At 39.6% G+C, this 25254-nt stretch overlaps 1 protein-coding gene across 4 annotated transcripts in view; it reads right to left on the bottom strand.

Annotated features, from left to right (window-relative positions):
• Nucleotides 1-25254, bottom strand: part of TP63 (tumor protein p63) — a 140189-nt gene that overhangs the window by 73570 nt on the left and 41365 nt on the right. For 2 of the 4 annotated variants that reach the window (XM_036242864.1, XM_036242865.1), the window contains exons 1-2: nucleotides 24139-24318; nucleotides 5952-6206 (exon numbers count right to left, since the gene is read on the bottom strand). In XM_036242864.1, coding sequence (XP_036098757.1) covers nucleotides 5952-6206; nucleotides 24139-24180 — 297 coding nt within the window. In that variant the 5' untranslated portion in view covers nucleotides 24181-24318. Of the gene's footprint in view, nucleotides 1-5951; nucleotides 6207-24138; nucleotides 24319-25254 lie in introns of those variants that run through there. The other 2 variants (XM_036242866.1, XM_036242867.1) reach the window with 1 other exon arrangement.

Raw genomic sequence — 25254 nt, 5'->3', positions numbered from 1 at the left:
AAATAAATTAGGGCAAACATGCTGATTAAATTATTCTGCTCTGGACTGGGAACAACACCTCTGCAGCCTGTCTTACGATGGAAATTCATTTGTAAATCCAAAGCCTAGAGTTAAGTAAGTAACATGAACCATCACTAAGAGTCTTCAAGTGCTTTATTTACAACATTCTTCCTTAATTTTCTGGACTAAGAAAGAGCTTACATCACAAGTGAATATGCTCAAAATTATTATTTTCTTCATTATAGGAGAGGCCCAGAAAGGCACTTCTAAATGTATGTTGGGAGATTTACAGGACAGCTTTTCCAAGAAGTGAAAATAACCTTGTTATGATTAACAAATATATCACTGACTTCTCTCCTGTCCTTCACCAATGACATCTAACAGCCACTCAATTCCAAGACCAGCTCAAGCCCCAATTAAAGGCTCCAACTTTGAGGAGACAAGTGTTCCCTTCATGAAAGGAAGCTGATAAATCATTTTCACCATTGAAAAGTCTGTCTGTACATCATGTTCTTTGATGAGTGATCCTTAAGCGTCCCAAGATTCCAAAAAGCCACGTAATAGGCTGGCTTGCAGTAGGTTCAGCAGAGCTCACAGCCTCATTCTAGAAGTCTTACGTTACAGGGAACCCGATGACAGGGAGGGTGGACCACAGGCATGCACCCCACCCTCCCGGGGAGCCAAGAGGAGCAAGGTTGCAGGACCAATATTGTGGGATCAATGAAACTCTCCAGGGAACTGGCTGTTCCCCTTTCAAATGCCACTTGCCTACATTCTCCAATTACTCAAGTCAGATTCTTCCAAGCTCTGAACACACGAGGCTGGCATAATTACAAAAGGCAAAGGAAGAATGCTCTACATAAATCATGGGTGGAGGCAAAAGGGACCACATTCACGGACAGTTAACAATCAGGATCAGAACTGAGGAATACTCCTTGGAACTATCATTGTTTCCGTTAACCACGAAGGGAAAATCAAGTTTGTTCGTATTCATTGAGGGCCTATTATTGTATGTTGGAAATTGTGCTGGCACTAGGTCTGGGTGCCCGCTCTCCAAGATCTTGAAGTCTATGAAGGAAGACAGACCCACAGCAAAAAGTGATCATACATCCCAAGGCCAGGTCATTACCTTAAAGTGAGCGCAACAGAAAAACGCTAACCTGAGGGTTTTCGGTGTTTGCACACAGATAATACTGCGTGTCATAGGTTGCAAAGAAACAGCTCTCAAACTGACAAAGGCGCATGAGTCCAGTAATCGAGACAGATTGACCTATATTCCCCAACTGGCCTCTTCACTAGAGCAAAGGAAACACTCCGCCCAGCAGTGGTGTCCTTACCTACACTCTCAGTTCTCAAGTGGGTGCCACGGAAGGCTTATCTTTTTCTCACCAGCAACGCCAAAAGCATTGCAGGTCGGTCCTCGAGATTCTTTAAGTGGACACAGAGTGTTCTGCTACATGGATGCGCCACAATGTACTGAGCCAGGTCCCCACCGGTGAGTGCACAGGCTGCCTGCAGCACTTCACCACCACGAATGAATATGCTGACTCAACAAGTGTGGTTCACTGTTATCCTTTTATTTATCAGGGGGAATGAAAAATAGTTTCCCCATAAATTAAGTGGCAGATTAAACATGAGAAGTAAATGCTGGAAGTCTACAGGTCCTTCGATCTGGAAAGGGCTCGTCCTTGAACTGCCATCTGCTTGGGCAGGCTCAGGAAAGGACAGCCAGCCTGCAGTCTGTCTGTGAGGGAGCCGGTTATCATCTCGTGTCCCCAATTCGTATATTTGGATAGGGGATATTATCACAGTCCCTGGGTTGTTCATGCATGTTAATAGCCCAAAAGCACTAAGAAAAAAAAGTAGAAGACGTTTGGCTTTGCATTCTTCCAAATCATTACTTTTGCAAATCGACCCTCAACAAAACTATAACAAACTCATGAAACAAAGTGATTCAAACCCAGACTATATAAACACTGGTGTGCCCATGACCAGCAAGGGGCTGGCTAGTAGGTGTCCTTGCACATGCCATGTAATCCTCATCATAAGAAACGTAGTAACATCTCCATTTGTAGGTGGGGAAAGTGAAGTTGAGACAGATTGAGTTCTCTGGGCAGTTCCCAATGTGCTGCTGGTAAATTTCAGGGTTGAAATCTATACCTAAGTTTCTCGCCATTTCCAAATTATTGTTCTGCCAACTGTCCGACTGATGATTTCTGGCTACAATACTAGACCATTAAATTAAATTGTATGCCTTGATAACTAGTGGCAATTACATTGTAGACATAAGAAGACAGTCTGAAACTAAATCCTAAATTCAGTGTTGATGTGTGTGTGTGTGTGTGTGTGTGTGTGTGTGTGTGTGGAATGTTATCATACTTTACTTATTTCATTGGAAGAAGTTTAAAATAAATACCATATTTTTATGAACTGGAAACACAATCACATTTGTTATTTAAAACACAGAAAAAGCAAAGAAAATATGCATATATACTTTACATATATTAATTATATTTTGGCAGTAATCCTAAGTAAACCAGAAATTAAAAAGAGAACCCGACAAGGAAGGATGACAAGTGATAAAGTGATACTAAAAAGATGTTTATTCAAGTATCAGCAGAACACTATGCAATTAGTGTGGCCTCTTTCTAATGAAAGCGGCTTCTGCTGCTTCTAGTTTGTGAGCAGTTTTAAAACACAGTATTTCATTTGGAAAAATTGCTTCAAAGGGCACAGATGCCTGAGAAATAGTTGTTGTGTAATATGGCATAAAAAGCTCCTCCATCCTTTGGGCTTCAGCTCCATACTCCACAGGGCCTACTTGCCCCTGTACATTCCTGTCTCTGTTAATCCAGAGGGTGCACAGTCGAGCTGGGATAGTGGAGGGTTTGGACCTGGGGGTGTGGGGCCCTGGGTTCTCTCCCCCTTTGGCTGGTTTTAGCCATGTAACTGTTGCTTCTTGATCTTTCCTCATTTATAAGACTGGGGATAACAGCCTCAGTCTTACGAGTCTTGGTTATGAGTCTCAAATAAGATAAACATATAAGAAAACACTTTGAGAATGTGAGGTCTATGTATAAATGCGAGGATATATAATTTGACGGAAAGCGTTAGATGCTGCTATATACGAGACACTGGGGTGCAAGGTTGAGAACTTATATCTTTTAGGTGATTTTAGCAGCAGCCCAGATAAAGGTTAAAGAGCCCTAGATTCAGAAGAAATGTAACTTGGCCTAAAATAAACTTGACTGTGAACAAGAAATAGCTTAGTAAAAATATAAGCACCATGTGATATACTAGTAGGAAAGAAGAGATACCTGATTCAATCACCTTATTCTGTAAAATCAGACCACTGAACAGAAACCCAGGGAAGACATAACTGCTTAAGCAACATCACTCATTAATGGCAGGCCAAAGACCTCACTAGAGCTCAAGCCCTTCCAAACAGTTTTGGCTGATTGTTAATACTATCTCACCTTAAGGGAAGAGAGCAGTTCTCACCATACTCATTCTTTTATTCCCTTTTTTAAACAACAAAAAAAGGAATTTATGGGTCATGTACCCAAGAAGTCAGTTCCCAGCTTTTCCAGCCTCACGTTTTTTGTTTGTTTTTTAAATTGTGGAAAAGACATTGTGTATCTAATGTATCATTTTAACAATTTTTAACTGAATATTTACTGCATAAAGTACATTCACAGTACTCATTACTATCCTCATCGGAGGCACAGACTGAACTCCAGAAAGGTGAAGTGACTTGGCTAAGGTCACAAAGATGATCCAGACAAGAATTCTGGTTTTCTGGCTCCCGACCAGAGCTCGGTGCCCATGACCACCGTGCCTACCCGCTTCTCGGGGCACTGACTTCACCTTTGCCACATGTCAGGAAATTCTCCCAATGTGCTCCACAAAACATTTTCTTTTCTTTTCAACCTACCATTTAGGTAGAAATCGCCAACCTTTTTTTGTGAAACAACTTACTTCCATGAGAGAGGGGTTGTAACGGGAGATGACTGAGGATTGTGCTAAATCTGAAAAGAAAAAAGCCTTAAGACTTCTGTGTGAGGAGGTGGTGAGGACGGGAAGAGGTCGGAAGATTGATATAATGTTGGGCCTGTATCAAACTCCATCCCTGTGGTTCTCAAACCATTTTAGAACAGAAGTGATTGGTCCGGAAGCGGCCCAATATGCCCATCATCCTTTCAGATGTGCTCTCTTAACACAGTGGACCTCTGCCAGAGTATGCGAACGAGAAACCATTAGCCTTGAACAACAGTGATGCAAATGTCCAGCTGGTAAGTCTCCTTCTGAAACACATGAGTGCTCTATTTATAAAACGGTTATTCCATTGGTTCTTCAGCCAAAGGTCACTTGGATTGATCAACCGATATTTATTTAAGGTCTATGGACTCGAAGTTTACTCACCTTTCATGTCCATCTCCAGGATTACTACTATAAAAGAGACTAAAGAGTTTGACACAATTGATAAATAACACACAAGGGAGAGATCAAGTTTTAAGCTACTACTTAGACATTATGGTTGAAATATGAACCATGACAGAACCGCTTCTCAAACCGTGAAAGGAAAGCACGGAAATAATTTTGTAGACAGTTTTGGGACATCCTGATGTGAAATGATGAAGAAAGAAGGGACATGATCTAGACGGGGAGGGCGGACTCCGAAACAGGTCCGGCTGCGCAAATGCCTCGGTGAGTTGAGGGATGTCAGCCAACCCCCACATTCTTCTGCTTTCCTCCCCAGCAAAATGGGAGTTATAAAACGTGTCCTACTTGGCTCACAAAGAAGTGAGGTCAAAATGAGAACACCTGTGAAATTATGTTGGAATGTAGTGTTATGAATGCAGATAATTTCACAAACTCCGTTCACCTGGATTGAAGCCTGCAGTGAGCTGGATACTGCAGCACACACAGAGAGGGCTTTTCCAAAGAAACGTATTTGCCAGGGGGGGTTGGGTGGGCACTGTTAAAACAATTCTAAGGCTACTTCTCAGCAAGATGATGATATTTGGAAGCATTTCTATAATCTATGCAAACATTCAATTGTTTGACAAACATGCATGCCACTTTGGTCTTGGGCATTCTTTGATCAACTAGTTAAAACCAGTCTTATAGGTCCCTCCCTTATATTTGTGCTTTGTTCATATTACACTCCATTACAAAATAAACTTCGAACATTCTTGTACCTTTTGAATTTTTGAAAATATTTCCATGTTTTCTTAGCAAAGTTATACATGGAAAGGTTTTCTTTTCTTTCCCCAACTTTTTAAATCATAATACTTTTGGACTAATTCAGGGCTCCAATATATACTTTTAGAGGCTTCTCTTCGAAAAAAATTTTTTCTAGGTAATAAATACATATGTATCAATAAATTGTAATCCCTGTTATAGAACCTACGTGTATAAACAAATGTAGCCCTTCCTTAATCAATGAAATTTTAATTTCTTGTTAGGGATGCTGTATTTGTGATTTTATTCATTGTTTTAAAAATCACACCCTAATGTTTATTTTTTATTTTTGAAATAATGAACGTGGTAACTATCCCCCATTCTGGGGATTGCAAACACATAACCTATGATTATAATAATTCTCGTTGGCATAATGTGTCACATTTTTCAAAAACTGTCACACAATGGACCTCCCAACAGCCTGAATCAGGCAAGAACACCTAGGCTGAAATTTCTAGGAGCCAGCCAGAACACAGGCCTGTTCCCAGATCGGGGCTTTTCCCACTAAATGGCACTTTTATTTTGGCCCCTGGTTCAGTATTAAATAGTCAATAACAAAATGTCCTTAGAGGACAGGAAGATGTTTTCCACGGTGCAATATGGATCTCTCAGCTTTGAAGGGGCAGAAGCCCCTGGGGGTGTTAAAGATGACCCCTGCACTTGGGGTCACGTTCAATGGCCCATCTCTTGGCTCCCAGCGCTCTTACCGTCCAGGTGGCTGACTTGGCGGTGCTGGACTGTTGGAAGGACACGTCGAAGCTGTGCGGGCCCGGGTAGTCGGTGTTGGAGGGGATGGCGGGCGAGGGCGAGAGGGCGTCGAAGGTGGAGCTGGGCTGCGCATAGGGCGAGGGCGCCGTGACGCTGTTCTGCGCGTGGTCTGTGTTGTAGGGGCTGGTGGACGAGGAGCCGTTCTGAATCTGCTGGTCCATGCTGTTCAAGAGCCCCAGGTTCGTGTACTGTGGCTGCAGGACATCCAGAAACCCCAACGTTAGCCATTTATGCAGCAGAGCATTGCTTCAAAAACGGCATCGCGTGGTGCATGCACTCTACAGAGTCTGACCTCAGGTCCCTAACATCAGAGGGAAAGCATCCCATTGGTGTCACACAACTAGAAACCAGAGAAGCCTCAGGCATGAGTGTGTATCTTAATGACCTGCGCAGACCACATGGCTCTTACATGCACCCTTTGGAGACTCTGGTCCTCTGGTCCTCTCAAGAGCATTTGAAAGTAGAATTATTCACAAATGGGGCAAAAAGTGTCCAGTACTGAGTAGCTGCTTAGGAATTCTTTCAAGTAATTGCATATCACCTGCTCTTCCTTTTTTTTTTTTTTTTTTTTTTTTTTTATGAGAAAGACCACTGGGTAGATGTGTTCTCAAGGGGATTTAAGCATCAAATTATTGTAGTTGGGGCATATACTTTATATGGTTTTATAATTCTAAACGTGTCCCAGAGTATGCAGGTTCCCCAAGGGCTAGTTCCATAAAGACTGAAGGGGCCTGGGTAGCAGGATTAGAGAGCCAATTATATATTTTAAAAAGTAACATGACAGTATATCACCCAAACACAGCCTAATTTTTATCTGTTGTTTCATTTTCTAGCTGTTTATTCTTTATGAGCGGAACATGTGTAAGAGGAGTACCACACAGTTATAATTAAATTCTAAATTTGATATAATTCAGAAGTATATTAGTTCATGTAGCTCTTTTGCCAGATGCGTTTATGTGAACAGAGCTAAGCACAGAGGAGGAAAGAATGAATTAATTTCTTCTTGCTTCATCTGCAAGAAAACACCACTATTACTGTCAGAGAAGGAAGCGCTTTTCTCAAGCATCGGCTAATGAGCCAAGAATGGGGAGTCCAGGGCCCCACCTGCACCATCACAGCCGGCAGCCCCTCAGACCATTCAAGTCACTCCTAAACCTGAGCCAATTTAACATGTTACCAGAGGGGCCCCTTGTGCCGTTTTCCCTCTGTGAGACCCTCTGATGCGTGGAAATCTCAGTTTCTACCAGGTGATGAAGGGAAACCAAAGCAAAAGCAAGAAGACAAGGCAGTTCTGTGGTTCCGTGGTACCTGTTTATAAAGGTAATGGCTTGTCTGTTTCTGCCGCAGAAATACAGGGTGGGGCAATAGTAGATGTACAGTTCGTATGGCAAATGCAGTAATTAATAAATGATAATACAAGAGTCTCACATACTCACAACTGTGAACCTACTTTTGCCCCATCTCGTACAGTTCTGAGAGTCCCAGACAAGTTAGATGATGGAGAACAAACTCACCTAAAAACAGGTGCTTTTAAAAAGATTGAATTAAATGTGATGATTCATAAAAGTATTTTACTAAATCATGGATTCCACTTCACATGAGCAGAAATGGACTCTGCCATTCCATTCAGTCCAGGGAGCATCTGTCTAAATGTTAACGGTCGCCTGCTCATTCCATTACATTTATACATTCACATTCCACTGCCGAATGCCACGTCCCCATGTGCTCTTCAAATAACTATTAATCTCTTTACACTTATCCCCATGCTGACAAGAGCAGCTGTTTGTCTCGCCTCCTCTCCTCTGACTTCTAAATCTCCTATTCCTCCCCTCCCCTCCACCTTCAGCTTCCCCGAGTGACAGGTGCAGCAACACTGTAGGTAAGACAACTACGGGAGGAAAAAAAATACAACCTGAGGCCCATACAAATGTGTCCACACCCCTGACTAAATTAAAGCTGTTAGGTTTCCAAACCTGTGGCGAGAGCCTGGGAAGGGGATTGCAAAGATACTCCATGTGTTCAGGCGAAGGGTCAGTATATAAAGCACTTCTAACGTCCTGTGGGAATCAGATAATGCTCCCAAAGGCACGTGCGTCCCTACAGCCGTGCAATTAGGGAGGCAGCCGACCTGACAGAGGACAAAGAAACGTGGAGGGGCACTTTCTCACAGGCAGTAAAATGCCTGCTGGGCCCCCCCCTTCCTCCTCCTTGGAGCGGCACAGAATGGAACGTCAGCTAATTGTGGGCTTGGACGAGAACAAAGAAACGTGGCCCTTTGAAAAAAATTTTTTTTCAATATGTGTAAAGAGTAAAGCTTTGGGACCTAGCTTTAAAAGCCAATGAGCAAACACTCGGGGCTTCTCTCAAGAGAAATGGAAGCTCCGTTTACCTTGGAGTCACAAAGGAGACCCCTGGAGAGCGGAGTGGGTGGACCAGAGCGGCAGAAACTGTATTCAGCAGTGATTAATAGCAGGAGTTTGAGTGCCATCATTTTTAATTCCATGTAGTTCCAGGTGAAATATTTTACCTAGCCACAGCAGGATTTGTTTCCAAAGCAAATGCCTCAATTTAGAACTTAGAGGGTACTCAGGCTTAGGCAAAAAGCTGCTTACTAGCCAAGGTAAAAATGAAAAAAATAACATTTCAATTTCAATTTTTCTCAAATTTTACTTTAAACATAAGAGTATACTCAACAATCTTAAAAAATAACAAAGCAGAAAACCAGAACTACCAACTTTGAATTAATTAGCCGAAAACACGAACAACAACAATAAACCCACCAAAGAAAGAATTGTATTATTGGAAATCTACTTGGGTACTTTTCACAGTTTTATTAAAAATCAATGTCATAAACCTGCCATAGGAAACAGCACTGTAGCAGTTAATTGCAAAAGCATTTAGTTAACATCAACAAAAGTTTCTTATTGGAGCATTTCTTTGATTTGAAGAGAGAGTGGACATGTCCACATTCGATTGGAGGCAATGACAGACCAACACAGCCAAGAAGAACAAATGTTACATGGGCAGGACCTGAAAAATAATTTGCAGGGCTTATTGCAAAATGAAAATGCAGAGCCTCTTGTTCATACATTATGAAGAGTTCCAAAATGGTGACAGCAGGCATTAAACCAAGTCCAAGCCTTTTGTGATGCTCTGCATGTCTGTGATGCTGGCTCTGCCCCAGGTGAATGTGCGTAAACGTCATCCTTCGTTTTCCACCAAAGTGAAGCTGAGCAGGTGAAGGGAACAGTTCTTGTGCCCCTTCTTCACTGTCAGTAATTCCATAAACACAGAGAGGAGAAATTTACTAATGCTGGGATGCTAATTTAATGCCTATTTACAATGACAAATAAAAGACAAAAGTTAGAACATGACCTTTTCATATCAGTTACAAAAACTGTCCCTGGAAGAACTCTATGGGGTCCCCTCTGTCCCAGGTGTTTCTCATATAACAAAAGCTGTTAGAATATTTGGAATAGGAAATAGATAGTCCCTTTCTAACCACTAGGTATCTTATCTCAGGATAACCTTAATATACACTATAGTGGAAGGAAGGAAGGAAGGAAGGAAGGAAGGAAGGAAGGAAGGAAGGAAGGAAGGAAGGAAGGAAGGAAGGAAGGAAGGAAGGAAGGAAGGAAGGAGTTTTATCTTTCTCCCATCACATCTGAAAAAGGTAACAGTCTTTTCTCCACCAAATATAAAAGGTGAAAATGGCCACAATTTGTCTGATATCTCCTGTAAACCTGATAAAGTAAAACAATCCATTTCCTCTGGATTCAAACGGATGCTTCATTTCCTATAAAATAACTTTGAAATAGAAGATGCACTGCCTTGACCTGGGAAAATTACCAACATCTGTAGCTGAAATATATTCAGGTTCATCGCAGACTAGCTAATCTGACCACAGAAAGGATGAAACACACCTTGGTCACAGAGATTTAGCATATTTCAGGTAATTACAGGACAGCCTGGGGGTGTTCTGAAACATGAGGCTGGTGATAAGTGTAGGGCCGCCCAGGGGCTGAATCGCAAACTGCTTGCTTTCATCATTAAGAAAAAACAAGTATAACTACCATTGCCAAATCTAGGCAGAATATTTTCTTGTTTTTTTCTCTCCCTTCCATAAGCCATTTTGCATTCTCATGCCCATCTACAATCTCCAGTTTATTTCTTCACTAAAATTCGATCTGGATGCTTGAAATTAAAATAATAATATAATAGATTTTTCCTGACTGGTTGCTGTTTTATTACTATCAATTTATTTTTGTTACAGATGTTTCTCCTTTTTCCCCTGCAGACACCCTCCTCCCCATCCCGCCCCCCAGCATTGTTGTCTCTGTCCACTGGTTACCCATGCAGGCATAGTAGTTCTTTCGTTTATCTCATCTCTCCCCCGCCCTTTTCCTCTGAGGTTTGTCAGTCTGAACCTTACTCCTTTCCAAGTCTCAGGGTCTGTTTTGTTCATTAGCTTTATTCAAAGGTGTCCTATCAATGCAATCCCTTCAGTTTCATTTTGTTTCTTTCCTGGATTATATTGCTTAATAATCTTAAATTCTGAATATAGCACAGGGCTGAATTTTCTTCTCAGCGACTGAGAAATAATACACACACACACACTCATCTATCTATCTATCTATCTATCTATCTATCTATCTATCTATACACATACACATTGCTATAAACAAAACTCAAGATTGAATACCTGGATTTATACTTATTTAAAGCTGACAATGCACTTACCCTTCTATAAAGAAATTTAACATCAGAAAAGAATTCCCAAATCATTTGACCAATACAATGGAAGCTGGGGCTTAGAAAATAATTTGTGTATTTGAAAATCTCACTCCTCCGATTTATCTTTATAAGAGAAACTTTATAAGTTCTCTTTCCGGACAGTATTGTCTATACTAACTAATGTATGGCCACCCAGCTGCAACATACGGTAAGAGGTTAATAAAAAATGGAAATGAGAGCGAAAACAGAGATAGGAGAGATTACTGTTGGGATATATAATCATAATTTATTTACCTCAATTCAGATGTTCCCTTGTCATAGAAAATAATTACACATTTCATTCAGAATACATTATATGTATAAGCATTGACTGACTGTTAATGTATATGAGGCTAGGGAATGGAACATTCTTCAGCTCTCCTTACACTCCTGAATGAATCCCAGCAATGCAAAAGACTTGGTGATGTGGGGTCTAAGTCCTAACACTGCCACACATGTGCTGTGTACCCCTAGGCAAGGGACCAGGACACCCTGCCTCTTAGGGACCTACAGGGAGATTGATTCTGATGATCAAATAGAAGAGGGAGCCAGTTCTCATATCCTTCTAGAAATGAACATGTTCATCTGCAAATCTACTTGAAAATGCCATGAGGTTACTTTAGAGAAAATAACTTTGTTCTTTACACAGATTTGCCCAGCCAAACCTAGAAATTAAAATGTCTCAGGCAGCATATATAGTTTCCTCAGCTGATATAACCTTTCGCCTTAGGTTTCATGGGGAAGCTTTTGTGAACATTCTAAAGCCCCTTCTGGGAAAAGAAAACAGTGTTCTTCTTGACACTGGCTTTACAAAACAGTCTTTCGAGTATGCTCTAGCAGACAGTACTACATTTCCACCCACAAATATCAGGAGGGTAGTGACTTTTCAACAAGCACCGCCTTAGGGAGAAATACTTGTCATATTTTAGTCTTCCACCACCTGCCTCACCTCAAAGAATGATAGTTTGTTTTATGCTAGAATTAAGCACAATTGATTTAAAGTGCTCCATTCAAGGTCAAGAAGATATTTGTGTTATCACGTCAAGTTAAAGTACCTTCTTTCCATCTTAAGAATTCAGTTCGCATCACATTTTTCTCAAAATCAGATTTTTCTGGCCGTGAAATATTTCACTTCTTGTGCAGTTCAAATGATCCCAAGAGAGTGAATGCTTGGGGTAAAATACACTCATACCTTGTAATCAGCAATATGTAGGAGTAAAGCAATGAACACATAAAACCTAGAAAGACAGACTGTCTACCAGAATGTTTTTGTGTTCCGACACAAAGTGTCAAGATTTCTTTGGGGACCAGGCTTCCATAACCTAGAAGAGTTTTCTAAAAGCCCCAGCCAACACAAAAAAGGCAGGTGAGACAAATAAATATTAAGTTGGCTGATGAGGTGGCCATAATGTCAACAAACAGTAGGCATAGTATTTGAAAAGCCATGAAGTGTGAAATGTATTGAAGTTAAAACTTGATTGAAATTAGGTTAATTACACTGTGTAGATCTCCATGAAGGAAAAATACATGTAAATTCTATGATTTCAGTAAGCAGTCCCTTCTAGCAATAATGACAAATGAACAAACTGATAATCATGAGCATCTCCATTCAGAAATAAACCTACATCACCTTACATACCAAGGAAGCACTGGGCTTAGCAGAAAAGAGAAAGATATAATTTCAATATTCAGTAATTTTTTGACCTAGATAATAGAAAAAAATATACAGAGTTCCAGTTCTTTAAAGTAAACCAGAAGTTATTAAAGTTGGAACAAAAAATATGTTTGAGGACATTCTCAATCTATAACAATCGCTGTTTTGATGGATTAATTTAGCAGACATGATGACATTAAGAAAGTATACTTAAGTCATGAAAACTTTCAGTGAACATTAGGCCATTTATATGGAAAGGATACTGCAGTGACTTTAGAAGCTCATCAGTAATGCTTTGTTGGTTTCTAAAGTGAGCCTAAAATATTTCAAAAGAATTTTGCTAATGTATCTGTCTAGTCCATATCAGAAGTTATGACTTAAAACAATAGGGTGATTAAATGTGATGAACATCTTATCACAAGGGATAGCTTTGTTTACCGTGATCTGAAACTGAACACATCTCAGTTTCAATAAAATAATCGAAACCATCAAGATTATTTAAATATCTGAAACATATTTGACATCCATATTTAATCCTCTATATCAAAAGAATATTAGGTATTACTACGACTACTACTGTTATGAATACTCCAATTCCTTATGATGTTCCTTAGAGTCTTCAAGTATTTGCATGTAGTTAATCCTCATGAGCAAGGTGGCATTTTTATCCCATGTTTTATACATATTTTATAGATGAGAAAACTGAAGCGCCACCAGATTAAGTAACTTGCTCGAGGTAGCAAGTGACAGAGCCCAAATGTGAAACCAGTAAATCTGGTTGGAGAAGCCGCTTTCTTAAGTAAATCGGAGTCACTCAAATTTCTGCCTGGGATTTTTATCTAAAAGTTACACTCCAGGAAAGCATTCCTCTTTTACATCGAAAGAAAACATGCTCTGTTTCTTAAAGAGACTATAAAGCTTTAACCATTCCTAGAACGTGTGCAATTGTCAAGAGTTAGAGACCGAGCTTCTTGGAGCCACCACCTGAAATGCGCTGGGAATCTGGCCACGCCTCTCCCAGGCTGGAAGAACTCAGGTGGGTTCCAGTTCTCCTAAAATAAAGGCTCCAAGTCATGAACATGGCCCATGCTGCACTATTTGAAACTCCCTTTGGTTCACTGAAAGAAAGACCAAAAGGGCATTTCTTCAATTTTTCAAAAGTGAGGAAGTCCTTCAGCCCTCAAGCCTTTTGCGCATGTAAGCTGTTTCCCTGCTCACCTTGAAGCTTTAGCTTCTGAGTCCTCTCTCAGGAAAAGCCTTCTTGAATCAGATAGGTATTCTCCTTTGTTTTCCCTTGTCATAACACTCTAACTTTCCTTTTGCGTCATATAATTATAATTATAATTAATTGGTCGCGTTAATAATTTTTAACGTTGGGTTTCTCTGCTAGACCATACATTTAGGAGAATAAATGTATCTGGCATGTGTAGTGCTAAGCCTCGTATCTGGAACAGTGTCTGAGACACAGTAGGTGCTCAGGAAATATTTATTAAATGAATAAATGCAAAGACTCTCAACATACAACCCACTTTTAGAAAGTCTCTCTTTTATTCCAACACAATGAAGTCTTGATTTTTACGCCGAGGTCTGTCTCCAGCTTGGATTCACCTCTTTATAAAGTACTGCCAGGTGAATGTTACAAGTACATCTCCAGGTAATCTCTGTGACCTCTGCTCTGTGCTTTGCTTTGTTTTGGTAGGTGGGAATCGTGCATTGAGCCTCAGCTTTTATGGGAACTGGTAGAAGAATAGCTAGTCCTGTCACTCACAAGGCAATGACTAATACTTGGTAGCTCACACCTAGCTGGGAAGTTTATTAATGAGCTTCTACTTCCTTAAAATAAATACATACACATTTTTTGTGCCAAGGCAGTGGGTTTTTTTTTTTTTTTTTTTCCCTTGGTGGTCTAGATTTTGTTTCTAATACATCTAGGTCAGCAACAAGAATCTGAATCTTTTTGGTCACATAATTATTCACTTCCTACTGATGGTGCTTATGGCCAAATACGCATTGCTTAGGAAAGAAACCACCCAGAAGAAAGCTTACAGTAAGACATTCGTTTCTGGTACATCGGCCACACAATTGGTCCCTCCCTCTTTGAATTCCATGGTTTTCTGCCCAGTTAGCCAGCATGCATTTTAGAATAATGCCATAATTAAGGGCGCTTACAAATGTATCTTTTGAGGAACTAAGATTGTTGTTTATCAAACTTACAGATTTCTTGCACATGGTCTGAATTCATGACTTCATTTCCCAGACTTGAAAGCTCACACTGGGGTTGAAGACACTAGCCATTATTTACAAATAGAAAACTGAAGTATACATCTCAGTCTTACTATTATTCTATACATAATCAAATGAGAAACGCTGTTTCATAAGTTCTCATTTGCTTTTGCTTGTCAAGTTCTTTGCTGATAGATACATCTTTCACTATTGGAGATAATTAAAGTTTTTAGCTATTTACTATGCTTTGTAATTAGACATGAAGACTTACGTAACATTGGACTGCTCCTTTAAGCTGTCACTTTTAACTGCAAAATAAAAAAGAAGTCTCCAGCTATGCAGAAGACATGCTTTACTTGAAAGACACTCATCTATTCATTTCATTCTATTTACCCCATTATGAAAGTAACAATCAATCAATCAGTTTAATAATTACAACAGCTCCTTAGTGTCTTATTTGAGCAGAAAAACAAAAACAAAACAAAAACCTGGGAGACCATTTTTAAGAGCAAAATGACAAAGATTTTTTAGACATCCTTTCGTAATAACACCACAGAAAATAAAAAGGGGAAAGTGTTTGCCAATCATCAAGCTTATTCATCCGGTGCAAACCACTCTCATCTCTGGTGATGATGGAGAGACATGCAGGGGACAAGATGAATCAAGGGGACAGTATGGGAGCAAGTAAACACTTTTAAAAAGGGACTGCAAAGCAAGATAAAAATCTGATCTGTTCAGTTTTGTTTTGTTGTTTTAAAGTCAAATGCACTCTCTGTCCTCATGGGTAATCAATTAAGTGAAAGCAGCACACACTTTACACTGTTTACCTCTGTGAGAGTACAGGTCATTCCTTACTCAGGATACTGCCCTGTCTTTTATAAATGTTCTTGCCACTTGAAGCATAATGGAAATAAATACCTACCTGGGCTCATTACACACACACACACACACACACACACACACACACACACTTTGCAAAATGGCAAGGAAAACCATATGATTCATGGCATGCAGGCGGAGACAGGGCTTGTACCATGTGTGCGATTGCATGGCCCTCTGCACAGGCCATGAATTTAAGTATATATCAACATGCCATATCGTTATCTGAAGATACCCCTTCCAGCATATCACACATCCTCTGTCCTCCAAGGGCCTTCAGTCTAGAGATGGGGAGAAGGTATCTGGTTCACATGGAGAGTATGGGGGAGGAACAGAGAAGCACACGAGTTTGGAGAAAGAAGGGATTATTTTGAAGGGTGGGACCTGAGAAATTTTTAAGGGTGAAGCAGCCCCCCAGCAGAGTGTTCAAAACTGAAAAGGATTTGTCCTGGAGATAAATACTTGTTGTGGGAGTGGGTTGTTGGACTGCAGAAAGAAGTCAGGAAAAATATCTTCTCTGAAATCTCACTGTTCTGATTTTCAGCCCTGCAAGCTTGTTGGGATTGTGCGTTAGAATAATTTCCCAAGCCTAAGGCTTCCGCTCGGCCGAGTGGATCCATTCCCTCTGTCTGTCTTGTGGAGTCCTGAACCTCAGTCTGGTGACAGAGTCTCACATGTAAACGTAATCAAGCCATTCCCCAAACATCTGATGTTGTCCTTTGAGAGGGTAATGGTTTTCCTTTTAATTCTGACTCCATCAATAGAGTGACACTAATCCAGACTGATTTGAGTAAACAGGGCATATTCCTCATTGTCTCTGTGATCTGAGAAAGAATAAACTTGAGAAAGATCACTGCCTGGATTGGAAATGGCCCCTTTGGGTGTTTTGCGCAAGCTTAAAAGGAAAAAGAAAATGCCTGTACAGAGTTCTTTCCAAGGCAAGCTCACTTTGGGGGTGGTAATTTTCACAGGGGTATTATACTAAACTGCACCTATTAGTGGCTTTAGCACCAATAAGAAAGTAGAACAATTTCTTTTGTAGTGTTTCCAGAAGAGCTGACGAGAGTGTTTCATAAATTTCCGCCTCTGGCAACACACCATATAGTTTGACTCAAAATTCCCTCTTTCAGCTTTCATGAGCATTTTTTTTTTTTTTTTCCATTTAAGAAACACAGACAAGATGCAATTTGGATCACAAGTTTTGCACGAGCTATCAATTTACACTCTACACATCCACTGACATTCCAAACATGTTTTACTTTTGCCAGTTATGCCCTCACCTAGAGCCAACCTAGGCTTCACCTCGACCCCAGTTACTGAATTTTCACTTGACAGGTGAATATCATCCCATGAAGCCATCTTACCTTGAACCTGCAGGACAGTCTTATTTTAGTTTGTCTTTGGAAAAGAAACCTAGAGTGTATAAAGTTAGTCATTATCAAACATGAAATAAGAAACTTTCCAACATTTTTGTTGTTGTTGTTGCAAAAGATGGAACGGAATTCCTTTTGAATGGTCTAGCTATGCTAGACTATCCATCCAAATAAGAAAAGCAAATGTAGGGACGTATAAAATACTGTTTCTGAAAAAACTTTATAGACACTTCACTGAACTACTTATTTCTGTAAAGGAGATTGGATAGCAATGTGGTCATTTGTGGAGATTCTTTGTTTCCCTAATGTCTTCAGAGTTAAAAGCAGGACAATCACAGGCCAGTATTGGATAATTTCCTAAATCCACTTTATGCAAGTGGAGGATTCAGTGGGTGAGGAAGAGAAGGGACTGACGAAACTTGGACATCCCCTCATTTATCTTACAGCCCAGTTCTTCCTCCTACCTGTTTCCTTTGCCTTTAAATCAAGTCACTGAACTTCCTCCACCATGAACCTACCCCTGCCTACCCTACTATTAGCTCCTTAATTGCCTACATTTTCTTCCTTTGTGGAATGGAAGTAATGAAGGAGATTGTGGAAAGAGAGGATGTTAAGATTGGTAAACACATGTATTGGGCCAATATTTCTGATCAAATCTTAAATGCAAATGTGTATCCTTGCATGAAATGAAATTTGAAAAATGTATGGCAAAGATATTTGAATTTGAAATACCAAGAACTTGATTTGTATTTTTGTATTTTAATTTCATGGGTTGTTTGTTTCTTACACGGAACATTCACATTTGCTTCTGCTCTATCATTTCCCAATTAGAACTGGGAATCCTCCCTCTTGGACAAATGGCATACTCGGCATATCGTCTCACACTGAGCTCCAGGATTACTGTTTCATTTAGAGCAGTCACCAGAGAACAAGGTTTTCTTGCCTTGATTCTAGGATATTTGATAAATAAACTTGATCCTAATTCACACAGAGAACCACTCTGGATTTTATACCCACCTTTGATTAAACTTTAAAAAAAAATGTAATTGCCAAATCCCTATATGGACCAGGCATCTTATCTGTCCCAGCAGAAGTCCGAGGAATGGGAACAGAAACCCTCCACGTCACCTAGCCCAAGCAATCCTTTGGGCTATCTTCTCCCTCCCTGCATAATGCCACTTACCATCCCTGGAGCACACACAGTTTCGAATCTCGAATTCTGAACACTGCCCATGCTTTCAAAATGCATGGGTTCTAGCTTTTACTGAGATAAAAGCCCATACTCTCTTTTGTTGCTGTTTTTACAAACTGTTGACATACTTAATGAATACAGATCAATGTTGACATCAACATTCTCTTTCTAAGTCAATATATCATGTTCTTTTATCTGGTCCTGTATAGCTCTCCTTGTACTTTTGTTCATTTTCTACTCTCTGCACAGCATGACCTTCCTCCCTTCCCCCTAGGCTAAATTCTGATCCTCAAACTATGTGAAATATGACCTTTGTCATGAAGGGTTCGAAGCCATTTCAGTGTCTTTGAGACCGTTTGGTGTTTCTTACCACATTCTGTTTTGTACTGGAGTCATTTACAAATGCTTTATGTACACTCTAGGACTGAATTCTCAGAGATCACTGATTGCAACTTAGCAATCTCTGCTTTCCTTAGGCACAGTGACTATACTTAATTAGTCTCTGCTGGGCACAGTGACTAATTAGTTCTGTAAATGCTGGATTGTAAGGAAATGCTTATTTTTGTGAGGGAAATAATCTAAATAGTTTGTGTGTTGTGTACCAAAGTCTCTGGTTTACAGCCAAACTTATACGACTTTATCATTTTGGAGTTAGGGGTTGGGAAGAATATTGAAATGAAGAGTGAAGTCTTTGTTTATAGGATGGCCATATACTCTGTCTTCTAACTGGAACACTTTTGAAAGTGTAAGTGGTGCTATTAATAATTATATTTGAAGAGAAAATAATTACATAAAGACAAACCAAGGCTAACTGTTCCCAATTTACCTATGGCAGGGGCCACAACTATTAGAGTTATATGCAGAGGACACACAAATCATGAGAATTTAGAAACAATCTATTTCTACCCTTCCAAAAGTCCCCCAAAGTGGTGGATATTCTTGCAAAACAGGCAGCAATGTGCAATGCAGAGAAATGGGTTTTATACATCTAGGCAGTCTTAAGCAAAGCCATTTCTTCTCCCTACGTGCCCCCTAGTACAGATCCCAGCACACCACTCCTCTGTTCAAAAATCCCTCCACGGCTTATCATTGTCACTATATTAAATGTGTTATGGCCCTCCATGAGCCATTCAATGTTACATTTCTAACTTTATTTCCTAATTCTTCCATACTTTCAATTCCATCCAAATTATCTGAGGTTTCTGAGTACCCCAGCAATCACTCCACCTGTTCCTCTGCTGATGCTAGTCTCTTCACCTGCAATCCTTGGTCCCTCCTCTCTTTCTAGAACTTAGAAAGCTCTACCTGTCCTTCCAAGTACAGTTACATCCTGCATATACATGTTGACTTCCTCAATCCTCCTCCTTCGAGGTACTCTCTTTCTCTGACCTTTATATTATTTTTCTCACACTTCTCATATGACACTGAAGATATGTCCTATTTTGTATGTATATATTTATTCACTCTATAAGCTGTTAACTTCTTGGTGTAGGATCTGTTTCTTACTCATTTTTATAGCCATGCTTCATCTTATATGTAACTGATGCTCACTAAACATTTATTTTAAAAGGGTAAATAACTCCTTCTTCTAACCCAAGTTTCTCTTCTTCAATACTAATATTTATGAAGGTATAAGTGAAAATTATAAAATGCTTAGAAAAGTAGAACATGGATAAGCCAATGCTTACTATTTTCTTGTGCTTCTACAATGTGTTCTTAAGAGAAGATTAGGAATATAATTTATAGCTTAACTTTTGGATCAACTGGTTTACCCTGATACCCCAATCCATTCTTTTCCAGGACCAAAATTTCCTACCCTACAGGCTTCTCAGTCCACTAAATAGTCACTGGACAATAAGAATATATCAGTCTTTTGACTTTTTTCTCATCATACATTTGAAAAATAAATTGAGTCCATTGGGATTGGAAAAATTTTTATCTTCAAAATAGTAAGACTTCTGTGTAAACAATCAAGTTATTTTTCACTGAGATGCCTTTTTGGAATCTGTGTTTGCTCTTCCTTATTTATTGACATAAAACAATTAGAAGTTAAAAATGTATTCAACAAGGGGGAAAGTTTAACTTTATAATATTACTACAAAGGAAGGACTTTTTACCTTCTTCCCTCTCTCCCATCAGCTCGGGTCCCACCCAGAGGAATGATACCGGCTCAAAGAAAGCTTAAGTACATTCGTAGTAATATATTTCTCAGCAGTTGATCCATATCCTTCCTTGATAAACGTAAATCCCATGACCTCAGACATATATTTTTAATAGAAAAAATATAGGATCTAAACTTTATATATTCTCATCGTTTAAGAAAATTTTAATAACTTTGCATTCAGAAAATGTATGTGATATGATGATAAAAGCAACCGATATATTTTTGGTTGCTCTAGTTAACCCAGGCATTCATTCACGCTGCCTACTGTACTCTCCACACCCCTGTTGAGGATCACTGCTCTTCTAAAAACAAAACAAACCAAACATGCTTTTTCCTTATCTAGGTAAAGGATAAGTGATTTATTACCACCACTCATTTTTCCAGTAGTAGTGAAGGAAGGTATGAGCTATGATCTGTGATCTAAGATCTCTTTCTCCCAGTCCCCTCTGGGCTTGAGGGCAACCAATTGTAAAACAAGAAGTGCAATCTAAGACCACAGCATGGAGTGAGGAACATAGCCTGGCTGACACCTGAATTACACCTGAATTAAACCTGCAGCCTCTGCTTCTTACAGACAGTGCTTGTGCCTAAGGTGTTAAACGTCTCAGGAGCACAATATGGAAAAGCTTATGATAAGACATTTATTAACTATTAAGAGAAAAGTCAAGTTTAAAATATGATTTGGCCCTTGGAAACTTGGGATAGGAAGGACTCTCTCCCTTGACCAAGAAGGCCCAGAGGACAGTTATGACAAGGACCTGGATCCAAGGGCTTATACTCCTGCTTCAGCATTTTCTTTTTGCTCTTAACTAGATTTGCACATCAGTTCTTTACGAAAACTTTCTTGGAGCATCTACTTCCACAACAGTCCCTTTTAGATCTCTCTTTCCTTGGTATTACAGAGAAAAAGGGAGGTAAACAGGACACATTTCTACACCTATCGCTCTCTCAGCTACAGACAGAAAAATGATTAACCTCAATTTGTAAAGAGAGGTGTTTCAATAAATGAGCCTTGAAGTCCTGTTTAGATCTAGAATACTGTAACCCAGCCACCCACTTCCTCATCACCTAGGACCCCAGACGGGGATTTTTAAAAATAAAAATGTCCTTCTAATGAGGAATTTGAGAGTCTCTCACCCCCCCCCCGTCTCTTTCACACACACACGCACACCAGTTTTTTGGCAAGAAAGTTGAGCTAAAACTTAATCTGTCAAGAATTTTCTTTCTTTTGAGCCTCTCTCTCCATGTCTGAAACCAGTCCCAGAGGCTGTGTCATTCCAAGCCTGGCACAATGGTGCGGTGGTGGCTTGAGACCGCTCCATTGTAACCCAAGGGTGGGCCCTGAAGCCCTGCCTGTTCCATCCTGCCCACGTTCTCTTCCCTTCCGGGCCCTTTCCTGTTCACTAACTGCTTCCCCAAACCCAGCTCTGCTTGGGGGAAGGAACTGGAAATTTGTGGAAAATGGAGTACAAAAGGATGTGTTCTTAAATATTGTTTGAGTTATCAACCCCAAGAAGTTACTAACAAATTAAATTTTAAAACTTATTTGAAGTCTAAGATTGGGTTATAGTTATAGAATAATTTGTACTATCACGGGGAGTTACATTCTTTTTTTTTTTATATATTAGCTCTGTTTTTATTTCAGCAAGGTAACAGCAGCATTTGTCTTTCCAATCACAGCAGCTCCATTACTCGGGAAGCCTATTATTTTCTTAAGTTATACCAACCTGCTTCCAGACATCTATCGCTACATCTCTGCATCCTCTACATTTAATGCATGCCTTTTTATTCTTAATTGGTAAACCAATGTTTACCAATTCTTCTTTGATAACAGTAGAAGGTTGTTCCTGTATTGACAATCACTAATAAACGTTACTTTAAGGTAGGTCCCTAAACGTTATAACTTTGTGCTAAGTTTCAGGATTTTCGGGGCCATGTGCTCCCAGGAATTTCACATACTCAGATGTGAAGCAGTTTTTATAGAGGACCAAACCTAACCCTACCCAGGAAAGAACAGAATGGCAGTCAAGCTGTGAAGATAACGTGTAGTCTCCAGACCGGCAGAAGGATATGGCATGGATGGTGGCCATATCCACAAAGGTGCAGGAAGAGAAACTCAGCCATCTTTTTTCTTAGATATCTTCTAGGTACACTAGCAGCATTCCAACAGAAAACAGACAACCGCTACCTTTTGAGCTCCTGACCACACGTTTAGCTCAAGTTTTTAAAAACTCAAACCCATGTAAAGGTATTTTTCTTTCGCCATCAGTATGCATATTCTCACATACAACAAGATTCTTCGCCTCCATAAGAGGCCATCATTCCTACAGATCCCTCTTAATCATTTGTTATTTTTTTCCTTTCTTGAGAAATAATCATTTCTTTCCCCATCAACTTGGTACTTTTCTTACAGATATCTCTAAACCAACATTTGTTTCCACCCCATTATACTCAGACGCACACAGTCAAACCCAGCCTTCTTATTCACTCTGGTCGTGAACCAGCTCACGAACAAACACAGTCAGGTATGACAGCACCGACAGATTACTTTTCTTAATGATTAAAACTGGACTGCAATGGATCACATAGAAACAAGATCATCTTAGAAGTTCCCTCTGTTTTTTTTTTAATTGTTTGGTAACATTTCAAGCGAACTTTCAATATTAAAGTAAAACAAGAAACTCAAGTTTCTCCACTGAGGACAGGCAAGCCTGCTGAAGGTTTTAAAGGAACACCGGCACTTCCTTTTCCTTCATGAGATAACTTGATATTTCCCCGGTTCTATTTACACAATTCAGGTGTCTAGACAATAGCACAGTCAATATGACAGCGCAGGCTCTGCTCTGCTGCCTTTTGCTGGATTCACCCCCTTGCCGTCTGCACCAGGAGGCTATGCACTTTGTCCTGAATTTTAAGGAGCTCAACTGGAGTCCGCAGGTCTACTTTTCCAAGCTTTCTCCTGCAAGCATTTTCATCCGAAACGCCGCACTCCCCCCACCCCCCAGTGTGATTAGTGTCAACACAGCTGCCCTATTCTGAGGAATGTAAACTAATATTGTTGTTAGACCTCCCTCAACCTTAGGAAACTTCCTCAAAGTCTTACAGTCTCTTCAGGAGTTTTTTCTTAATACCTATGCCCAGTGATTTAAATCTCTGAGACAAACACTGAGGAGAGATGACAGAGGCAGATCCTTCATTCTTTACATAAAACCTTACATGTTATCATATACATTTATATGTATGCATGCATAAATATTTAATAATAACGTATCACGCCAAAATAACTTTGTCATTACACAGTGAAAATCTAAGTCCATCACCGGACAATACAGACATTATTGAAGTCACCTCAGGATTTAGGTGGGTCTCTGAATTGATAAAATTCAAAACAAAAATGACTTTAAAAGTTTCACCTGATTATTCTGGGGAAAAAAAAAACTTCATTTAGGATGAAGTCTGGAGATGGAACTGAGAACTTAACTGAGTTGAGACACAGTCAACTAATATGTCTTACTGGTGTGTGAATCCCCAACAGAGGGGTCATTTCAATGTATTTAGCAGAATGCAATCTGCTCTCTCAGCCTGTACTTACAAGTGATTTTATAAACTCCCGAATATTAGGTTTTTCAAATACATACCACCACCCTAATTTTTTCTATTCCCCTTTCTCCTTTTTTATAATCTACTTAAAGGATAAAAATCTTACAGTCACCACAGAAAACATTAACCAAGAAAAGGAGATTCCTAGATACAATTTGCAAAAAGCATCATGTTGGGTAACTGAGAACCACAGATATATACGCTTTTATTTAAAAACTAAAAATGAAAACGCATCTCTAGATGAAGAGCCGAAATCTAAAATCCTTACCTCACTAAATTGGGTCTGGGCATTGTTTTCCAGGTACAACATGTTAGCTGTGAGATTGATCAATGCCGCTGTCCTCTCTTCTGGCTCCAGGATCTGGCCAAGCCCCCACCCCCTCTGAGACCCTGACAATAGGAATCTACTAAGAAGATAACAGAACTCAAGTCCCTCTCTCTCCTTCTCTCTCTGTACATAATTTTAGGTTCCCTAATATATACCCAACTATAGGCATGAGGAGGCGGGACCCTTCTCTTTACCTGTCCAATCCATCAACTTCCACATGGACTCCTCCACTCCAATGGAGTGAGGCCTCTCCCATCTCATTAAGTAGTTAGAATTCCTTATCACCAATCTTTAAAGAAAAAGAAAGAAAGAGGGGGAAAAAAAAAAAAAAAAACAGGAGAGACAGACAGGTAAAACTTTCCCTTGTCTCTTTTACGAGACAGTGCACCCTCTCCTAGAAACAAAACCAAATCTCCCCAAACAAACCAGAGTGTAGCACCACCAGGGCTTACAGAAGACATTTCAGAAAGTTATTTAACACTTTGCAACTGAAAAGTAAAACTTCAGGGAAAGGTTTAGGAAGGGTTTTTTGTCATTGCTCTGATTTTTTTTTTTTTTTAACCTAGATGTGGAGTTTCAAAAATGATTACACATAGCTAGAAATGAGTGGAAAATACTCAAATCCATGGTCACATTTCTTCAGTATAAAAATCAAAATCTACAGTCTGATAGCTGAAAAAGTTGTAAACTCTCCCCAGAGAAATGCCAGTGGTTTCATATAAAACTATGCCAACGTAAGCCACTTGATTTTTCAGAGCATGGTCCCGTTAACTTGTGAAAACAAATAAACAGTCATATTATATGCAGGAAATAGAAATCTTGGGAGATGTGTCAATTTTTTTTTTTTCCTTAACGCCTCAAAAAAAAAAAAAAAATCAAAATACTTATTTGTATCATTTTTTCTGGAGACATGGATCAATGCAATAGCTTATCTATTTGAATATTTATTTTCTCTATCATATTTAGTTTTTTATTAATGTGCGAAGATAACATCTTTTTTCCATAAACAGGAAATAAATTATTAATAGAAAGACTAAATCTTAAAGGGTGAGAGAC

This window comes from Molossus molossus, unplaced genomic scaffold (genome assembly GCF_014108415.1).
Source record: "Molossus molossus isolate mMolMol1 unplaced genomic scaffold, mMolMol1.p scaffold_m16_p_5, whole genome shotgun sequence".
Lineage (NCBI taxonomy): Eukaryota > Metazoa > Chordata > Mammalia > Chiroptera > Molossidae > Molossus > Molossus molossus.
This window is presented reverse-complemented; position numbering and strand designations above follow the sequence as displayed.